This window comes from Epinephelus moara, chromosome 17 (assembly GCF_006386435.1).
Source record: "Epinephelus moara isolate mb chromosome 17, YSFRI_EMoa_1.0, whole genome shotgun sequence".
Lineage (NCBI taxonomy): Eukaryota > Metazoa > Chordata > Actinopteri > Perciformes > Serranidae > Epinephelus > Epinephelus moara.
In genome coordinates this window covers 9,350,738-9,369,679 of record NC_065522.1, presented here as the reverse complement: position 1 = coordinate 9,369,679, position 18,942 = coordinate 9,350,738, and the positions used below count along the sequence as shown (strand labels likewise).

Below are 18,942 nucleotides of genomic sequence, written 5' to 3'. Positions count from 1 at the left end.
AATAGACTAGCCATGTAAAAATAGCGTTGAGCAGCGTGATGCCTGCACATGCATGTGTGGCTTCCATGGTCAGTTAACAGTTCAGTTGACTATAATGGAGGCGCTCTGATGTGGGCATGCTACAGCAGATGTGTCACACTGTGTCCATACCCAGTGTATTTCAGCCATTAGAAAGTAGGAACATAGGACGTATTTGATCGTAAAGGTTGGACAACTTGTTGGATATTTACATTCAAGCAACCGCTGTACTGTGAAAGGTTTTCTACTACTAGTACCGTAAATCCCACATAGAATTAACACATTCAGCTGCCTCCAGCTCACTGTGAGAAACATGAATTTATGTTTGTGAGGCACTGAGACTCATGCTGCTCCTTTTCTGCTGGATGTGTAATTAGGCAAGTGGTTATTAATCCATTAGCCATATGAACTTCATAAGCTGATATATCAAGAATATCTTAATGCAAGCTTCAGGTAAACCTCTGAATACATTTCTGCACAAAACAAGGACTGGACTTTGTCCTCCATCACTTCCATTAAAAGTACATTAGGAAGGGATCTCTTAATAGCCAGTATGTACAGGAGGAATGATTACAGCAAGAAAACCCATTGTAATGTTCACATGGGGACCTGGCTACTAGATTAAAGAAATACTTTGTCTACAAAATGACCATTTGTATATCAGTTACTCAGTGCTTGTTATCTTGAATTAGTGGGGAAAACTTTGTTTCTCTCGCTTGTCTCCACAGATCAACATTCTTCATGAACTGAAATACTCAGGGTTGGCATTTCACAACAGCAAGACTACGTCAAAATATTCATTTACAAACTCTCACACAACTTGTACAGTATAATCCTAGTCTCATTTATCCAATCATATGCTCAGTACTTACCAAACACATGCAATTTGCTCAATGTTACAATATAAAGCAATTCTGCCTATGTAGGACATGCATTGAGCATGCCTGGGCGTGTACGTATGTTCTAGCTCTGCGTAAGCAGAGTTTAAAACCCAGGCACACTGCTGTCCACGTGTGAAACTGTTTGTTCTAAAGTTTCAGCGAAAATGCATGTTGTTTTTTTTGGATTCTTCACTCACTGTGGAGGCACAAGATATAAATAAAGTTTTCACGAATTTAAGGTAACACATGATGAAAAATTGATATAGAAGTGGTGTATATGTGTATTTGCGTTGAAAGGCCCAACGACTGCATCCAAATACAGTAGCTCCTCACTCACAGCCTAACATTGATTTGATTTATGTTGCTTAAAAATGTATTCAGATTCAATTTGACATCAATTCAAGGTTGAAACCCGGAGTAATTGCCGTGCAAGGGGCACATTTGCATTGGAAATTAGTGTTGGTGGTGGAGTCAGTTCTTGTTTAGCATCTCCATTATATCTGTGTGTGATGTGCGTGTGTGTGTGTGTGTGTGTGTGTTTTGCGGGATGCTGTCTCCTGATGATCCCACCCACTGTCATGAATGGCTAGAGACATTTAAATTGTCAATTAGAAACTCCAGCGTTGTAATTTCTCTGTGGAATTCCAGCCACTTATTCAGATTGGTAATGTGACAGTCTGCTTTCAAAAATCATATTGCCACATCAGATTATACATTCCACTGACCCAGCAGGCATTGTCACATAAACTGACATGATATGGAAAATAATTTACCAAGTGTATGCCTTTGTTGCCTCTATTATTAGAAGCTAATATGTCTGATGGAAACGAAAGTAGATAAGATCTTCATTAGTTTTTCGCCCAACAAAACCCGATTTCAAGTAATTGTTCTCAACATTAGATGGGAATGAAGCTGAATGAAAGATAAGATTAGGATGCAGATCAAGTCTAAGGCAAGAGAGAAGTTCTAAAAATAAGGATGTGCGGTAGCTGTCGCATTGGTGTCGGTGGTGGTGGGGATTCTCATTAAAATCTCAATTAAACACAAACATTTCCAAAGAACCATGGTTCAGTGCCAGACTAATTTGTTTCTGCATAGATAAACAGACATCTCACTGTGCCATTTACAAATGGCCCAATTAAAAACCACCCCCCTAAACCTTCAGGCAATAAATAATAAAAAATAAAAATAAATAAATCACTGATCTACGAGAGATTTTACTTTCTGCTGCAAAATGTCCACTTAAATTCAACGTCATTTCCTTTCTATGGGCTCTGTAAGTATATCCTAACCACACTAATTGCCCCATTAATTATTCGCTAATAAAAGGGTCCCTTGAGGAGCTAATTAAGAATATTGTCATAATTAATAACCAAGTCATATAATTGCTTCCTCACTCTCCCTTCAAGTATTGATCGGCCAAACGCTACCTTTCCATGGCTGCCTGAGAACCTGTTATTAGGTGCCTCGTGTTTGTTGGGGCATAAAAATCCATCTGCTGTGTTTGCTCCAAATGCTCAGGGAAATCTCGCACGATATAGGGAGCCAATAAGCTTAACGTCACTGTGAAACCCAAAGTGAACACACATCTCCACTCCCTCGCTGCTGTCACCTGCATCTACGACTAACAGCTGGGTTACAACTGGAACATCTGCTCACATTTTAGCAGTGTAGAGTAGGCCAGAGTGCTCAACTACAGAGTCAGCTAAGCTCTCAGTTCATAATAAAATACTTGTTTGAAGGAAGCTTACATTTTTTTATTGGTGTTTTTTTACTTTTAAGTCATGTTTTAATTTTGGATCTAAACTCTGCTACTACAAATATCAGGGTACCTAAAGCTGCTAGACACTTTAATGCTTTTTTTGCTGTACTGAAACCCTCATTCTGAGTCAGCTGAATGTAATGTGTGACAGCTAAGCTTAGGGTAATGGTCAGGATGGTCGGGTCAGCAACAGGCTTGAAAGAGGCCATGAGGTCAGGCTACTCGACCTCTGTTGGAGCTATGTTTCATCTGTGGTCTCCCAACTGATGGAGGGAGCACAGCTGCCCAGATAGAGGGGTGCTGGCTGGCTCTGTTACTATAGCAACCCAGGTTGAAGAAAGGTTGCCCTGTGCCCCGGACTCACCAGACTAAAGCCCAGTGTAGACCAAGCATTTGCGACATGATGGAACCATTTTACAACGTTGCAGAGAAAAGTTGCAGCGGTGTGAACTGGCCAGTCTGCTGGTTTTAAACGTAAAGTATGTTACCTGCCAATTGGCTTGTAGTGAAGTCTGCTGGTCAAGTCAAAATGACCAGACACTGTAGCTTGTCAACTTGTCTCGTCTCCAATCTTTGGTCTGAACCTGGCCTTAGGTGGGCATACTTTTTTTCTTGAAAGTCAGTGTACAATAGAATCTTCACACATTCATAGATTGGTACAGAATACCCTCATTCAGGAACATAGAGTGATTCTCGAGAAAAGTTAAGGTTACATACAAGGTTTAGACAAGGACACTCTCAGAATCTCTGGATGGCATACACTGTGTTACACTCGATATGTTTAACTGTGATTTTCCTCAATCCACCTTTCATTAAATACTGTGTGTAATCCATCAATGTCTCCTGTGGACTTCTTCTCCTGCAATTTCTTTTAATCACCTCAAAACACCTTTAAGTATTTTTAATCAAATATAAGATTTATCTTTGGACAAATCATATTTTTCTTATTCAAGCACTGCAGTTAAATATAAATGTTAAGTAATATATATGTGGTCCCATGCAGAGGAAGGTTTTATTTAAGAATATAATTATTACAGTGAATGAATGAAAGTGGATAAATCTCACAAATTCAAATTTAGAACTATTTCGTGACTAAGCGACAACAAAGGACTGGTGGCAACGAAGGCCAACAGTCGTCTCGCCTCCAGGCGCCTGTGTCTCAGCCAAAAAGTTGAAACTCAACACACTGCAAAGACTACAGCCGACAGCCAACTAGCATGTAGTTTCTGCACCTGCATTAGAGAAAATAACTCTCCATACCAGCAGTCGGCGGCCATGTGTATTTGTCATTACAAAAGGGAAACTGTAAGACCAACAAGATGCTACATAGCCAGTTAGCATATTACCAACACAAACTGATATTGAATTAACAAAGGATATGTGCCGTGACCCAGTAAACAACACAATCCATCACAACATGTTTCTGTTAAGAACGCATTGGCTGAAGATAAACAACAAGTTTGTGTTGATCTTACACCATCTTGACTTTTGCTGCTTGTTTACTTTCCTCACTTACATTTATCTTCTAGTGCACTGAGCTGAACTGCCAATCAAAGTGATTTAATTTAACAACAGGCTCTGCCATCTCCAATGCTAATTCAACATGCTGAATCAGCTGAATAAAAGCCGACAAGGGCTACGAGGGCTTACAATATGGGACACACCGCAACAGGCGACAGATGCCAACCAACAGCCTAGCGTAAACCGACGGATGATTGTTGGCTTAGTGTGTCAGGGTCTTATATTTTAAATTAATTTAAGACATTTTAAGACATTTTAAGGACCTGCAGATATAATTAATATATGCATACTCCAACTACTGATGACCTACTAATGATTTCTGCCATAAAGATGTTTTTCCTCCATTCTTTGGCCTTATTTCCTTGTTGAACTACTCTTGAGCTACAGTGAGTCAGCAACACTGTTAATATACCTGCACTTCAACTCTCCCCATCTCCTTTGTTTTCCCCCGTCTTATTCTGTGTTATTGTGATCCGCCGAGTCAGCACAGAGCTACAAGAACAAGCTCACTGTTCTGCCCTTTGCTTGGCCTTAAGTCTACCGAGACCGGACCAGCAGCCACCTCTGACCACTCCGCATCCCCAGTCCACCAGCTAACAATAACCTCAGAACCAAGTCGGTCAGGATTCTGGCGGTGATCCATACCCAGGACAACACTGCATTTTAGAAAAGTCCTCTTCATTACTTTTGCATTAGTCAACCAGGAAATATGAGATTGGGTCTGAGCTGTAGTTGCTAGAGAAGATCAATCAAAAATATTAAATATAAAGTCGTAATTTTACTGATTTGATATAAGTGTCTGGCTTCACTGCTACATGGTGAGGAATACTAGTCTGAATTTGATTACAGTGGATTAGATAGGTAGTCAAAAGTGTTTTTGATGTATTCCTGTAATATCAGCAAAGGGATACATGGATTTGCAACAGCCTCAGGTCTAGGTATACTATTATTTGTCATAAAGGTCCACACTTCCAAAACTGGTCAATTACAGCTGTGCAGCTCCCTGGAACCTCCAATCATTAACTAATATTAGCATCCATGTTGGATGCCTGGGGGAGTCAATATGATAGCTTAATGCAGTTTTAAACAGTGTTTTGAGCGAAGTAATTGTGGTGTATAACTGTAGTCAGGTAATAAGGCGGGCTGGCAGAAGTAGCAGCGCTAGGGATTGAGGGGGAGAAGAAAAAAAAAGCTGGATCAGTGCCGCAACGAGTCGGCCAGTGCAGCCCTCAGGGAAATCAAGTCTGTGCTCCCCGACACTCAGCACGCCATTGAGATGTGGTGGCGGGGGAGTGTAAAATGTGGGGTGTGCGGAAGGGGAAATGCTGTAGCCAAAATCCACTGTTATACTCAGGATTAACTACCCGGCACAGGAGCCATGCAGCCCGAGACATGGTGGCGAACTGCGCACAGCAGAGGTAAAAACACAACAAATGCAAGATTGATGAGGGAAGCCAATGAGGGTGGGGTGTTGCTGAGATTAGCCACACTGACAATAACATTAGAGGAGAGAGATACCTCCCTCATGCAGGTTTTATAGGGCAATAGAGAGGATATACAGAGGACAGGGGCTTAGATTGTAAAGACTGCCCATAGCTGAGGGAATCTGGGCGCGGTTACTGGTGTAAATCAGGGAATAACAGCCACGGAAAAAAATGCACCGAATTACTGCACTGGTGTGTCCTTACTGAAAGCTCTGTGCTGTGCAATTGGCAGTCTTGTGTGTAATCAGGCCATGAATTTATGAGAGTAAATAAAAACAGAAAAGGCTTGAGTGGCTATTTAAAGGAGAGAATCACAGTGGTGTGTAAAAATGTCCTTGTGTACTGTGTTAAAATCCCTTGAAAATAATGTTTTTACCTTCCTAAGTAACAATTAAAACATATCATCACTGTCGAAAACATGTAGCAATTAAACACGAGATGTTTTCAATTTCTGTCTCTAAATGACAGATTCATTAAATTGTACAAAAAAAAAAAAAACACTCAATCCAACTTTTGACTTGTTCTCTTTATAATTATCTGTAATCTTCTCAAACTGAGCTAGCTTTAATGAGAAATTGTCAGGAAGTTGGCAGTCTCTGTGAGAAACTGTCACTAATAGCAAGAACACCAGATTACACACTGTGTGTTAACACAAACACTTGAAATCAATGTTATTTGATTTCCCCTGTTGATTCACAGGAGAGATAAGAACTTTTTAACATGGATGTCAGTAGTTATGGAAGGTATCTTCAAAAGGTATTAAATAGTACTGTTACTTTTGATTTGATTGGTACTGCGTGTTAAAGTCCGTATGAGATGGACATCTGTTTCCCCGACTCACCATCGCAGCCTCGTTCCACCTGACCCACCCTGTGGAGGGCATCTGCGATCAGGTCGGGGAGTCTCCCGTTCAGGTCCACGGAGGCCAAGCAGCCCTGGTACCCGTCCCGGGATGCGATCAGCTTGGGCAGATTGCTGTACATGTTCTTCGTCACGCCACCGATGTACAGCTCCCCTGAAAAAACACACACATAGGAACCACCTGTGAGAAAGATTTAACATTTTTCAACACTGATTCTGAACTGTAATAGAGCAAATTAAACCTATTTAGACAATGACGTTCATTTAAGACTTCTTTAAACGACATTAATATGCATATCCGTGTTAAGCAGGCTCAGATGAAACGACTCATAGTGAGATGATCTAACATCAAAGCAAACAAAAATTTAAATGTTAGTGGAAGGAAGCAATAAAGGGCTCCTAATATATTCCACCTTCCATCCTTGCAAAGTATAATTCATTCTTTTGTTGTTGTTGCTGCTGAAGCAAGCAGGTAACATACTGTAAATCACAGGATTGCTCTGCCAATAAATACTCCACTGTGAATGGGCCATTGCTCGACAAGCAACAAACTGAACAACTGTATTTGCAGCATCATTCAACGCAGTATCATCTGAATTCGCCACTGAAAACACAATGACACAAATCTCAAATCTGAACAACACATACTTCATTGTAGGTGTAGCACCGCCACCCCAGATAAAGGGATGATGTTGCTCTGCACTGGATGCTGCAGAAGCAAAAGTTTACTGAAACAGAGGAAAAATTAAACCCTGGAAATTTAATAAAACTTGCAAAAACTGAGGGAAGCTGCAACCTCATATTAAGCTGCCACCTCTTCTTTCCCTCCTACTGCAGTGAACAGCCTCACCGAATTGGAACCTACCACCTGCCCAGGTAGGGTGGGCTGAACGGAGCATCAAAATCAAACGGAAAAATTGCATGATAGTAAGATTTCTCAGTTCCTGCTGGCGCCACAAATGATCTATGAGCACAAATACTCTCCGATGAGCACACCAAATGTAAGCTAATGTAATTTCCTGCAGGACGACCTCACCTACCATCTTACATCTTAACAGGGTCCAGCCCCTCCCTGCTAAGAGAAACTAACGAGGCAAACCTGTTTTCACTCTCCCTGATTGAGCAGCAATCTACTCCAACATCCAAGGGTTTTTTTTTTGTTTTTTTTTCCCCAGTCAAAAAAGTCAAGTCATAAACCTTCACATGCTGGTTACAATTCAAAACTCTCAAGCAGGTTGTGGTAATTGCAGGGAAACACGTTTGTCATTTACATACTGCTGAACAATCGAGTACAAGATGCCACAATGTGCCTTTTCATGTATAAACACTCAATGTTCAAATATTAAATAACATGCAAATAACATGAACTTCAATGTACTCTACAGAGAAGAGAAGAGTGCCAGTCAACAAAGGGACAAGGGCGGGATCACACTGACTAATTAATTACAACACTAGATATCTTTTTGATGGTTAACACAGCAAACAACACTGTCTGTGATTCATGTGCTCAATGTGAAATGTCTCCTTAGTGCGGCTGTTGTTAAAGGCTGAATGAGCAAGTCTCTGACCCATTTGTGGGTATATGGGGTTCCTGTGAATTAGTTTGCTGCTGATGCGCTGTGAAAACTGTGTATGTGTGTGTGTGTGTGTGCAGGTATCAGACAGTAAACATTACTGTCACCAAGAGACAGAGAAATGACATTTTAAAGCCAAGCAGTGTGACTGTTTGGAGGTGTGCTCCTGAGAGACGTCCCCTGACAAAATGCTCCTCATTGCAGAGGCGCTAACAACATGTTTTGATGATTGCATGATTTAAAGACTGTTGACAGGAATGGGTTGCACAGCATCAAGTGAGAAGCATTGGGAATGGCATTTGATGCTTTACATCTGATGCTTGGAAAGATTTATTGCGTGAGCCTGTCCATATAGTCTTCTGGGAGGAGATCAGAACATACACAGCAGCACTTTCTCACGAAGGAAGCCGAATGTGTGAAAGCTCTGGGATATCTCAGTGCTCAAGCACAATTAAGGTCTCTTTACATTACAACATAAAAGGAAATATCCATCCACTCTTAAGCCAAATTGCTCTCTCTCTCACTCTGTCTCTCTTTCTTTCTCTTTTCTTCTGTTCTGTGGAGTTATGGAGAAAATGCCAAGTGAAATTATGAAAAGCACAAAGAGGCCTTTGATGTAGGTGCATATGAATAAACACGGTTTGAAATGCTTCGGGCGTTTCTCGTCATCAAAACTCCTACTTTATCTTTAAGAAGGCATAAAATGAGCATCCAGCAAAATCTTTTCACACATGGGGGAGATCCTGCTACAAAGATGGGGCCATCGGAAAAGCTTCTGACTCGGAAAAAATAAATAATAAAAATCATTTTCACAGCTGAAAACCAGAACTTTCAACTTTAGCACTCTGAGAAGCAATGAGCCACGAGGTCAATTATATGTGGACTTTGTGTAATGGAATGAGTCAATGATGTTTGCCAACTTCTCTCTAGAATTAATGAGCACTTGACACTTCATATTTCCCAGCTGGGGCTCCCGGGCATTACAATCAATACGACGAATTCATTAGCTGTCCGGCTGACTGATGTCCTGAAATCGCGGCTGTAAAGAACCATTTAGCAAATATGAAATTATCGGTATGGAGTTAATCTCCAAAGAACAAACCGCGCGTTTCCTGCAGGAGTCAACAGCGTGTTTGAGATTCCACTGGCTGACTGCATAACTGGGGTAGACGAGAGAAGAGTGAGGGCTGTGCCAGATGTAATGTAAAAATTAGTCATGTAAGTTTTGTTTTCTTTCAGTGGAGTAAAGACGACAGGAGCTGAATAAATATGCAGAATGCATACACACACCCACTCATTGTGCTCAGTTTGGAGTTGAATACTTTCATCTGAATTACAGATTTCTTTGGGTAAAGTTCTGACTTCCTTGTTCATTTGGGCCATGAACAGTTTGTACTGCAGCATACTTTTACAGCTTATCCACCTTGTTTTTAAATGCGACGCAGCTGCAGCGCCGCTAGAGAGATGTTTACTGCAGAGATTCCAGCTCTAAACATCTTAAACCAGCTAGCAGTCAAGTTAGCATTGGAGAAATCCACAGATTCATACCGGTAGTTATCCCAGTGGTGCTACATACATGATTTAAAGGGATAGCTCAGGGTTTTCGAAGTGGGGCTGTATGAGATACTTATCTGTAGTCAGTGTATTACATACAGCAGATGGAGGTTTCTTAATCAGAAGATGCCAGTGATTCACACTTAACTGGTTGTTTGGTAAGTAAACTTATATACTTGTAGGTGTTTAGCGTAATGTTAGCTACTGGTCGGGTACAGCAGTGCTCTTCAGCAAGTGTCTCTGTTGCTTACTTGTTGGTGGTTTGACACAATCGTCTGAGAGAAATGTTCACTGCAAATGTCAAGGTGCAAAAGTCACTGCAACTGGGCACAGCTGTTTTCATTTCTTTGTGACCCAAGTGCCCAAGATTGCACAGCAACAATTGGGCTTTTTTGTGTAGGAATGTGGAAGTTACACTGTTGAGAAAGGAGTGCTAATTGAAAGAATCATCTGACAGCAAGGTAAAGCAGTGGAAATATAATAAATATAGCAATCACTTAGATTGATATTGATTTTTTAGGTAAGTATTGATTTTTTTTTGAATGACCAAGACATGTTTTGCTGCTGACCCTCATCTACAGCAATGCATCTCTGAGCTTCTGGGGTGGTAGTTTCATCTGTTCCTCCAAACAGGGAGCACGCTAACCATCTACTGCGTGTTATACACTGACTATAGATAAGCATCTCAAACAGTCCCACTTCAAAAAACCTGATCTGTGCCTTTCATGCAGCTGAGAGACCCAACACAAACTTTCTATGTACTATTTATTGTCTATTTATAGTGTAAAGCGATTTTATTTCACAACATTAAAAAAAAAAAAAGAAGAAGATAAAAGCAGATGATATTTTTGTACACAGACCATGTTTACATTTGTGGACAGAAAAAAACTCCTCAAGGTTGTTTTTCCACTAAGGTATCTAGTAAATAACATTTAAAGGTGTTTTAATATGACATGCTGATTTATCTTTTAGCAGCAGTGTTTTATTCCACAATGATGGTGTTAGTTCAGTATTTCACAAAACTTACTAAGGACAGAATATTTTGAGTGTTTATACACAGTAGCTTAGTGCTTGTGTGCTGATATTTTTTGAAGCTATACTTCACTAATATGGACAAGACTGATATCTGAAGGTGCTATAAGATGGGTTTTTGCCATTTATACAACTTGATCTATGTTTTTTGGCTCATAGTCTTTGGAGCTGTTCTATTGTGGGCAGGTTAGACCGATGAGTAACCATTTTCCTCCCAGACAGAAACTGTGTCGTAGTCTGGCTCTGCTGTCCCAGCAGTGATGAATGCCTGTGCTGCTGAAGAGCTCAGAGCGATCGACAAGACGGGACCAATTACAGCCTCCCAGACATCGCCAGAGACCACCACCTCCACATCTCTATGGTTACCATAATGACCTCTCAGGGGCCGATGGGAGGAAGTTGGGATGCTATGATATGGGACCCTGGAGAGGCTCTGACAGCGCAATCTGGAGGAGCACATTGGCTTAACATTTGCACTGGACAATCAGGGTTTTCCGAGGGTTTTGAAATGAAATATACTATATCTCTGTGATGATGGTTTCATTTGTCTTCCACAGTGTGTAAACCTCATATATCCCGTTTTGCTGATCCGCAAATTTGATCTGTGAGTCATGTGGGAGCTGGGTGGATGACCTTAGGAACCACAGCAGCTGCTCACAACTTGTTCTTTGATTTCTAGCAAACAGAAGCGCTGACTGGAAAATATTAGTCATTTTTTTGATACCTTGGAAGTTTACTTTCACAGAGGTGCAATGTGCACATCCCTTGGCTGTGTTATATATATATTATTTGGCCAGAAAAAACTACCCGACAACAGAAAAACCTCATAGCTCCAATTTCACTGTTTTCATTATATTTGAGTTATCTGCAAGGGGAATGAATGTCATGGGTGTAAGACCCATGACTCCCATCTCAACATCCAAAAATAGTGTTTAAAAGGCTTCAGCTGCTGTGGCAAAATAATGGAGTTTGGGATTTTTCTATCATGGAAAAGTTTACTTTTTTGTAGATGTTTAAATCTAATAGCAGTGGTTAGCCTATTAATTTTATTCGGTCAGTACACCTTGTCAGCTCAAGGCAAGACCTGTATTTCATCCTCGCCTGTAATTGGCTCCCAAGTGAAGTGATGGTATTGCAGTCTTTCTCCATATCTAGCAATACTGTGATATACATTATTTATATCCATCATTAAGGCAAGTTTGATCATGAGAACAGGCCATGAATGCACAATGCCCGGTCTCATCTCCAAACAATAATCAGCTCCCTCTTACCAATTCCCTGGCGAACACAAAGCCGACCATTAACTTTCATTAAATGCTCTATTAACAATCTCTGCCTCCCTCTCAAGTCCTCACTCTCTCCTCTCTCTGTCGCTTGTGTTGCTTCGCTCTCATGCTGGCTCTAATTGACAAAGATTGAATGATTGCTGATGAGAAACACAAGAACACATGCAAACGCACACACACACACATATGCTGCGGGCTGTGCAAATGAATGGCTGTTAGACGGTGGCGCTGTGTGTTATAGGCAGGGGCTGGGACAATGGCAGCCAGCAGGAAGATGCAGGGATTGTGTGATTGCTAATTACAGAGGCGCTCCGATCTGCAAAGACGCCACAACAATACGATTGGTGAAGAGAATAAATGTTGTTGCTGCTTGCGTGTTAATTGCTGATGCTAAATCATAAGTTGTATAATTACATTGTGTTTTGGTTGCGAGTGTATCTGAAAGCAAATGCTATAGCAAGAAATGTTTTGAATTCTGCGTGGAAAAAAAAGACTGAAGGCAACTAAACCCGTAATTATTTGATACTGTAGTGGCATGTTTTCACTAACAGGTGCATGCTCGCTCACTCTCTCGCAGCTCTATTGTAACCACAGGTGGTGTAATACATTTTCAAAGGCTCGCTCTCAATGTAGGCAGCTAAGTGAGGGAGACAAACCTGTAAACAGAGTAATTGGAAACAATGAGTGAAAATGCAATATTTAACAATTACAATGAGGTAAAATTGACTGTGTCTGCATATATTTTGCATGCCGTCACCACAATCAAGGTTCTTTTGTAGCACAAATTAAGCAATGACTCATCAATATTCAGGTCCTTGTTTGCCTGTGATGAGGAACATTTAGGCAAGGGAAAATTAACCTGCCTTACACGACTATTACTAAAGCACAAACTGAGCTTCTAATGTTTGTGTTAGTCATGTACTCATTAGCGTTCTTGCACTGCATGTTGTATGAAAATCATTTTATGCACTTGGACATTTTGACACAGGCAAACTGAGCAAGAAAAACAAGGCAGAGAGAAAGAAATGGAGTAACTCACAATTGATTAGCTCATTACTGTTCCTTCCAGCAACAAACAATCTAGTCTGCCTAACTTTAAAGCAGACCTATTATGCTTCCCCTTATTTTCTGCCATATAGACATATGTTACAATGTTGGATACTTAGATTAAATGTGGCCAAAGTTTTAAATAATGAGGTAAATGTATGTAAAAATAACCACTGTGAGCAAACAACTCAAATGTCCTACTGCTCTGAATACTCAGTTTCCAACTGTGTTTTCTACTTTCAAGACAAGATTTCTTTATTTGGTCATCTACTCCAAGCACAGTACTGAAAGTGTTTACATTACATACAACGCTACATGTAGTTACATGCTAACTTTCCCAGGGGAAACCTGTAATCTTAGTTGCCAAGGTTGTTAATTTCTGGATCATATTCCTGCTGGTTGTGCAGATTTTGGTTGTGAAGCTTTCATTTGTGGTTTTTCACAGCAGAAAGTGACGCTATACTCCATTAGAGTCATTGCCTAGGTTGCAATGGCGACGCAGAGATGGCAAGACCTGTTAATGCTGACCAATCAGAGCAGACTGGGCTTTTTCTGGAAACCCTCCCCCTCCCCTGTCAGATTGGCAAAGGTATGACCTACCCCACTCTCTCTGACTGGCCAGTTCTTGTTGCCCTTGTTGACTGGATTGGTTATATTTAGGGATGTGAAATAAGGTTAGGATAAGAATTTCAGGGTAAGCCAGTCAGAGGCAGTGTGACATCTGGGCCATATTACCTACTTCTACCTCTGCATGACAGCTACCGACTGAATTGCTCCGGCTTACACCTGTGCTGTGCTCACAGAGACAGTGTTGCTGCTATGGCACTGCTGCCTTCCAGTCTATTATTTCTACACCGTATTTGCCTTTGATAATAGCCATCAGTATTGTAAAATAAAAGCCTTGTGTTAATCAAATGAAGGGATTCTGTCCACAGAGAAGCTGGAGGGCGTTTAATTTGACATAGAAACAAGTGTTGAGTTAAAAAAACATTTTTTTTCATGTCCATGACACATTATACAGATACAGACATTAAATCCGAAGTGAAAGCTGTATTTTTTCTGGAGCAGCCACCCCTCACGCGGGCAGGGTGGCTGCTCTAACCTGTTCACACAGGCGACAAAATAAAATGCCCCTTGATGCACATGTGCTGCTCACACAGGCTGTATGGCCCAGGCGTAGGGTGGAGTAGGGAAGGTTTTGCCTTTGCCATCCTAGGAAAAAAAAAATACAATATAACAAAATAAAATCTGCTGTCTGCATTGGAGCTTAAAGAGACACGCACTTAGCAAAAGTGTTCCAGACAGAATGTGAATACAGGTGTCCCAGCACAGACAGTGTGTGGAAAATAATGAGTTTTTTTTGAACATTAAAGGGCGCAAACATGTTCTAGTAGAAACTCAAAATACAACTATTAACCTGAAAATGAGCACACTAAGTCCTCTTTAAATACTAGCAAAAAAAATTGTCTGCAGCTGCCTTCATAAGCAGTAATTATGCATTTTTGACAACCATGTGCTGAGCATTTATACTGTGATACACAAAAGGTAAATATCATAACCAGAAATCACATTATACACTGGCAGTCTTTGCTTTTATGAGATGTACTGCAAATATATTATTCATCTCTTAATTAAGCACAGCATTATTATTTGATTTGTTCATCTCCATCAATTCATGTTAAAGCTGCTGCACATTTAGTTAATAAACCCCTCGATGGCGTGCTTTACAGCATCTCTAAGGTCTCTTAGCTGCTCTATAATCATTTACGGCATAGTGTTTCCTGTTGCAATAAAATTATATAAGCTGCAACTAGCCCATAATTTACCTAGAAGGATGTACAGTGCTGTATATCTACATTGGACGGATGAACAATTCCTGAATTCATTATTTCAGAAACAAAAACAGAGAATGAAACATACAACATGACAAGGTTTCATTGACCTAAACACAATCAGTCGGTATGCGAGTCCTTGAGAGGCCTCCGAATATGTGCCAGTGCTCACCGGTGACACTTTCTGAAAGATTGTATAGTGACACAGACAAGCATCATTACACACTTTCATGCTTCCCTTCTCCCTCTATGAAATGTCACTCCGAATTGAGTGTCCTTTCGCTTTGCCATGGCTGCGCTCTTTCCTTTTCACCACACTTCAGTTTTTCTCGCTTTGCTTGGTCACTATCTTTTACTCTCCATTTTCCTCAAATTTGTGTTCGTCTCCCTGCCCTTTCCCTTTCCACCCTCGCTGTTGGTGCTCACGATATCTTCACCTTGTCTTTATTTATCTCCTCTTCCTCTCCTTTTCTCTTTGCTTTACTCAGTTCTACTACCCTGGTCTAGTTTTAAAGCTGGCAGAAGTTGATTATGCACATACTGCACTTTTCAATTGATGAATTCAGGTGACATTTTTGGAGATGGTAAACCTGCAGCGACTGACTGTGTGCTCACAGTTGCTCAAGATATTACAGTGAAGAGATTCCAGCTGTGAGTTGGACAATGTGTCCATATTCTGCAGTAAAATCCACTGCTGTCACAGTGTCCTATCAGTTATTCTATTACTCACTGTCCATTGAACAGCTCTTCAATTTCACTCCAATCTGCCTATAATGCTATAAAAATGACTTGTCAGTCTTGAGTTATCTTAAGAACCCCACTGTTCTGTTATTTCTGCTCTCAAGTGGACCCTCATGATGGCCTCCACCACAGGAGGGAGGGCAGGCTTTTCTCTTTCAACCTCTTTCTCAATCGTTCTAGGATGATGGAGGAGGGGACCTGTGTGTGTAGAAAATAAACAAATGCACCCATGACAATAACCCATTCATCAGGGGGCATTATTACTGGTCGGGCCCCTGCCAGGTGAAGGCAGGCAATGAGGCCCCAAGGATTTATGACTGACGAGGGACAAAGCCAGTCCCAGTGTCTCGTAAATACACGACTGAATGGGGTAAATTTATCTTCATTACTCATTTGTTGAATTGTGAAAATCAACTAACTGTAAATGGATGGGACAGTGGGGAGGATCCTAAGCCTTATTTGTGTTCAATCTAAGGCAATATAACATTTATTACTTGAAAAGTTATTTTCATATCTCTATTTTTCATCTTTTCTCACAAACCATCATCATGTTCTATAGTTTCTGTATTAATTGCACTATCTTTATTTTTCCTTTGGAAATGGCTCTCTTTTCCCAGTCTGCTCACCTGACAGGGACGACATTTACCTTTTACCTGGCAGATACTGAAAATCAGGCTTCTTTTCTTGGTCTGGTGCGAAGTTAGGAATACACCATTACAGTATGAAAATAGGCAGGATAGACAGTTTAATTGCATCTTCCTTTCTGGCCTTTTGTTTGCATGGAGGAGAATTTCATCAAGTGTATGTGTGTAACATTAATTAGTTTGCCATTTCTCATATAGAAATGTTACAGGTTTTGTTTTGTGACGGGGAAAAGTCGATACAACACAGGCCTAGTAACTTGATATTTTGCTTGCCAATATTGTATTGATACACAGGGGCCAAGTATTGATATTTTATTATATAAATTATTAAAACTGCAAATAATAAATAAATAAAGACTTGGATACTAGAATATTAAAATCAGTTGCTTTTTCAGTCCATTAAAAGGAGCTGAGTATATTGCAAAATATTTAAAATTGCATTATCATCATAATGTGAACTATGTATCATGATCATATTGTATCATGGAGCCTTTGGTGATTCCCACCACTACAGTTTTGTATTTTGCTCCTACCATGTATTTTAAAAACAGCCAACTAATCCAAGAGCTACTCACACATAAAATGCAGAAAAATATTTTTACTATTACTATGTGTGTAATGTCACTGCATATGTCAACTGACACAAAGAAGACATTCCAATTATTGGGTGCTTTAAATATAAGAAACTGACATTTCCCATGACACTATGATTACAGCTAGTTAAAGGGTTAACACATTACCCACTAATAGAGCTTCTGACGTAGTAAAGTACAGGCATGTTAGGACTGCAACTATAGCTGGTTTTGTTTAAGAATATTTTTTTCTATTACCTGATTGTTTGGAAATTTTGCTTGATAATTAACTTATGATCATGATTTATTATTAAAACTGAGGTTGTGGTTAGTGATATTTTGGTCAACTGACTATTCACTTAAAGAGCAGTGTGTAAGATTTAGGGGGATTTAGTGACATCTAGTGGTGAAGATTGCAGATTGCAACCAGCTGAAACTGACCAGGTGATTAAAACCCTATCTAGAGAGACACTGTTTTGTTTGTCTGTAACTGACCAGGTGATTAAAACCCTATCTAGAGAGACACTGTTTTGTTTGTCTGTTCTGGGCTACTGTAGAAACATGATGATCTCCATGGTCGAGGACCTGCTCCCTGTGTAGATATAAATGGCTCATTCTAAGGTAACAAAAACACAACAATTCTGTTTTAAGATGATTATACACTAATAAATAAATAAATAAAAACACACTGATTATATTTTATTTATCTCTGCCAATATACCCCACAAAATCCTACACACTAGACCTTTAAAAAAATCATTTAAAGAACTTATTTGATAAGTTAAAATTGTGACAGAGAGAATTAGGCATAAACTGTACACACTTGCACGTGTGCAGACACAGACACACAAATACACTCACTGTCAGAGAAACGCTGCCTCTACATCAGTTCCACCTCTACCGAGGAAGCTGGCTTTTTGATAAAAGGGAGAAATGAAGTGGGAGAGAGAAGGGAGGGTGGGAAAGTGGCCAAAGCTCGGAGTAATGCCAAAGTAAATTGTAATGTAAGACAGGTCAGTGGGAGAAAAAAAAAAAGCTAAAACACACCGCTCTATTGCAGCACTCAAGCTACCTAGCCCATCATTTATTGAGAGAGAGCACTGACACTGAGCAGAAAAATAGAGGGGATATAGAAGGACATGGGAGGGAAATGAATTAAAAGGAAACAAAAAAGTGTCTGGAAGGCAAGGTGAGGCTGTATTGGACTGAGTGAAGGACATATATATTAAGGCGGATTTATATAAACGACTTGACACTTGCTATATTGACTTGTAAACACCTTTTAGCTGACTTCAAAAGAAGTGATTATAATTAGGAGGTGGTTGTAAAAAGACTTTGTTTACTTAATAAACACAATGATAAAGGTTGACAGATTGAACTTCATAATTAGGAAGAGGTGTTGCTGACTGAAAACCTAAATAACGAGGAAGATAAGAATAGTGATCACATCACCAACTGTGCTGATGTAGATTGTGACAAACTAACGGTGCCACGTGGATGAAAATGACATCCTCCCAAACTGCTTCCACTGTCTTCACGCCCCCAAATCTTCCAATGCAGAGGTGCGAAGCAAGAGCCTGAAGAAGCAGACATTTATACTTTCTGACGTGAGACGCAAATCCAGTTATGCTGCATGTGATTTGTTTAGTTATTATTATGCAAATGGATTCAGGGGCTGCTTTGGCAGATCTTTATTACATTGCCTCTTCCCTCTCTGCCACTCACAATCCTACACCTGGTGCAAACTAAAGCAGCGTTAAAAGGAGATTGAACAAAGTACACATGCTGTAAACACACGTACTCAAACTCACATTTCACACTTCTCTTCCCAGCAGTGTTAGATTGCAACTGAAACCTTTCTTGCACACCTGGTTTACTGTTCGCACTCACAACACTCGCAGCTAACAAGTCTCGAGGGAACGCTGGGACTGGGAACATCTTCCAGTCTGAATGCAAAAGTAGTAATCTAAACAATTTTTGTTATCGAAATCAGTCTGAAACTATTTTAAAAAGTCTAGCAGTGTACATTCTTGACACTGATCTGCCTGATTAGTTTCAAAATGTTGATATTTGTTTCAAGAAAAATCTTTGAAGAAGAATAACAAATATTACAGAAGAATTAAAGAATAATAA

The 18,942-nt window shown here is 40.1% G+C and overlaps 1 protein-coding gene across 1 annotated transcript in view; it reads right to left on the bottom strand.

The window, feature by feature from the left end:
* LOC126404194 (neurexin-2-like) overlaps positions 1–18,942 on the bottom strand; it is an 813,153-nt gene that overhangs the window by 357,674 nt on the left and 436,537 nt on the right. The window contains exon 16 of the mRNA XM_050067247.1: positions 6,508–6,681. Coding sequence (XP_049923204.1) covers positions 6,508–6,681 — 174 coding nt within the window. The remainder of the gene's footprint in view (positions 1–6,507; positions 6,682–18,942) is intronic.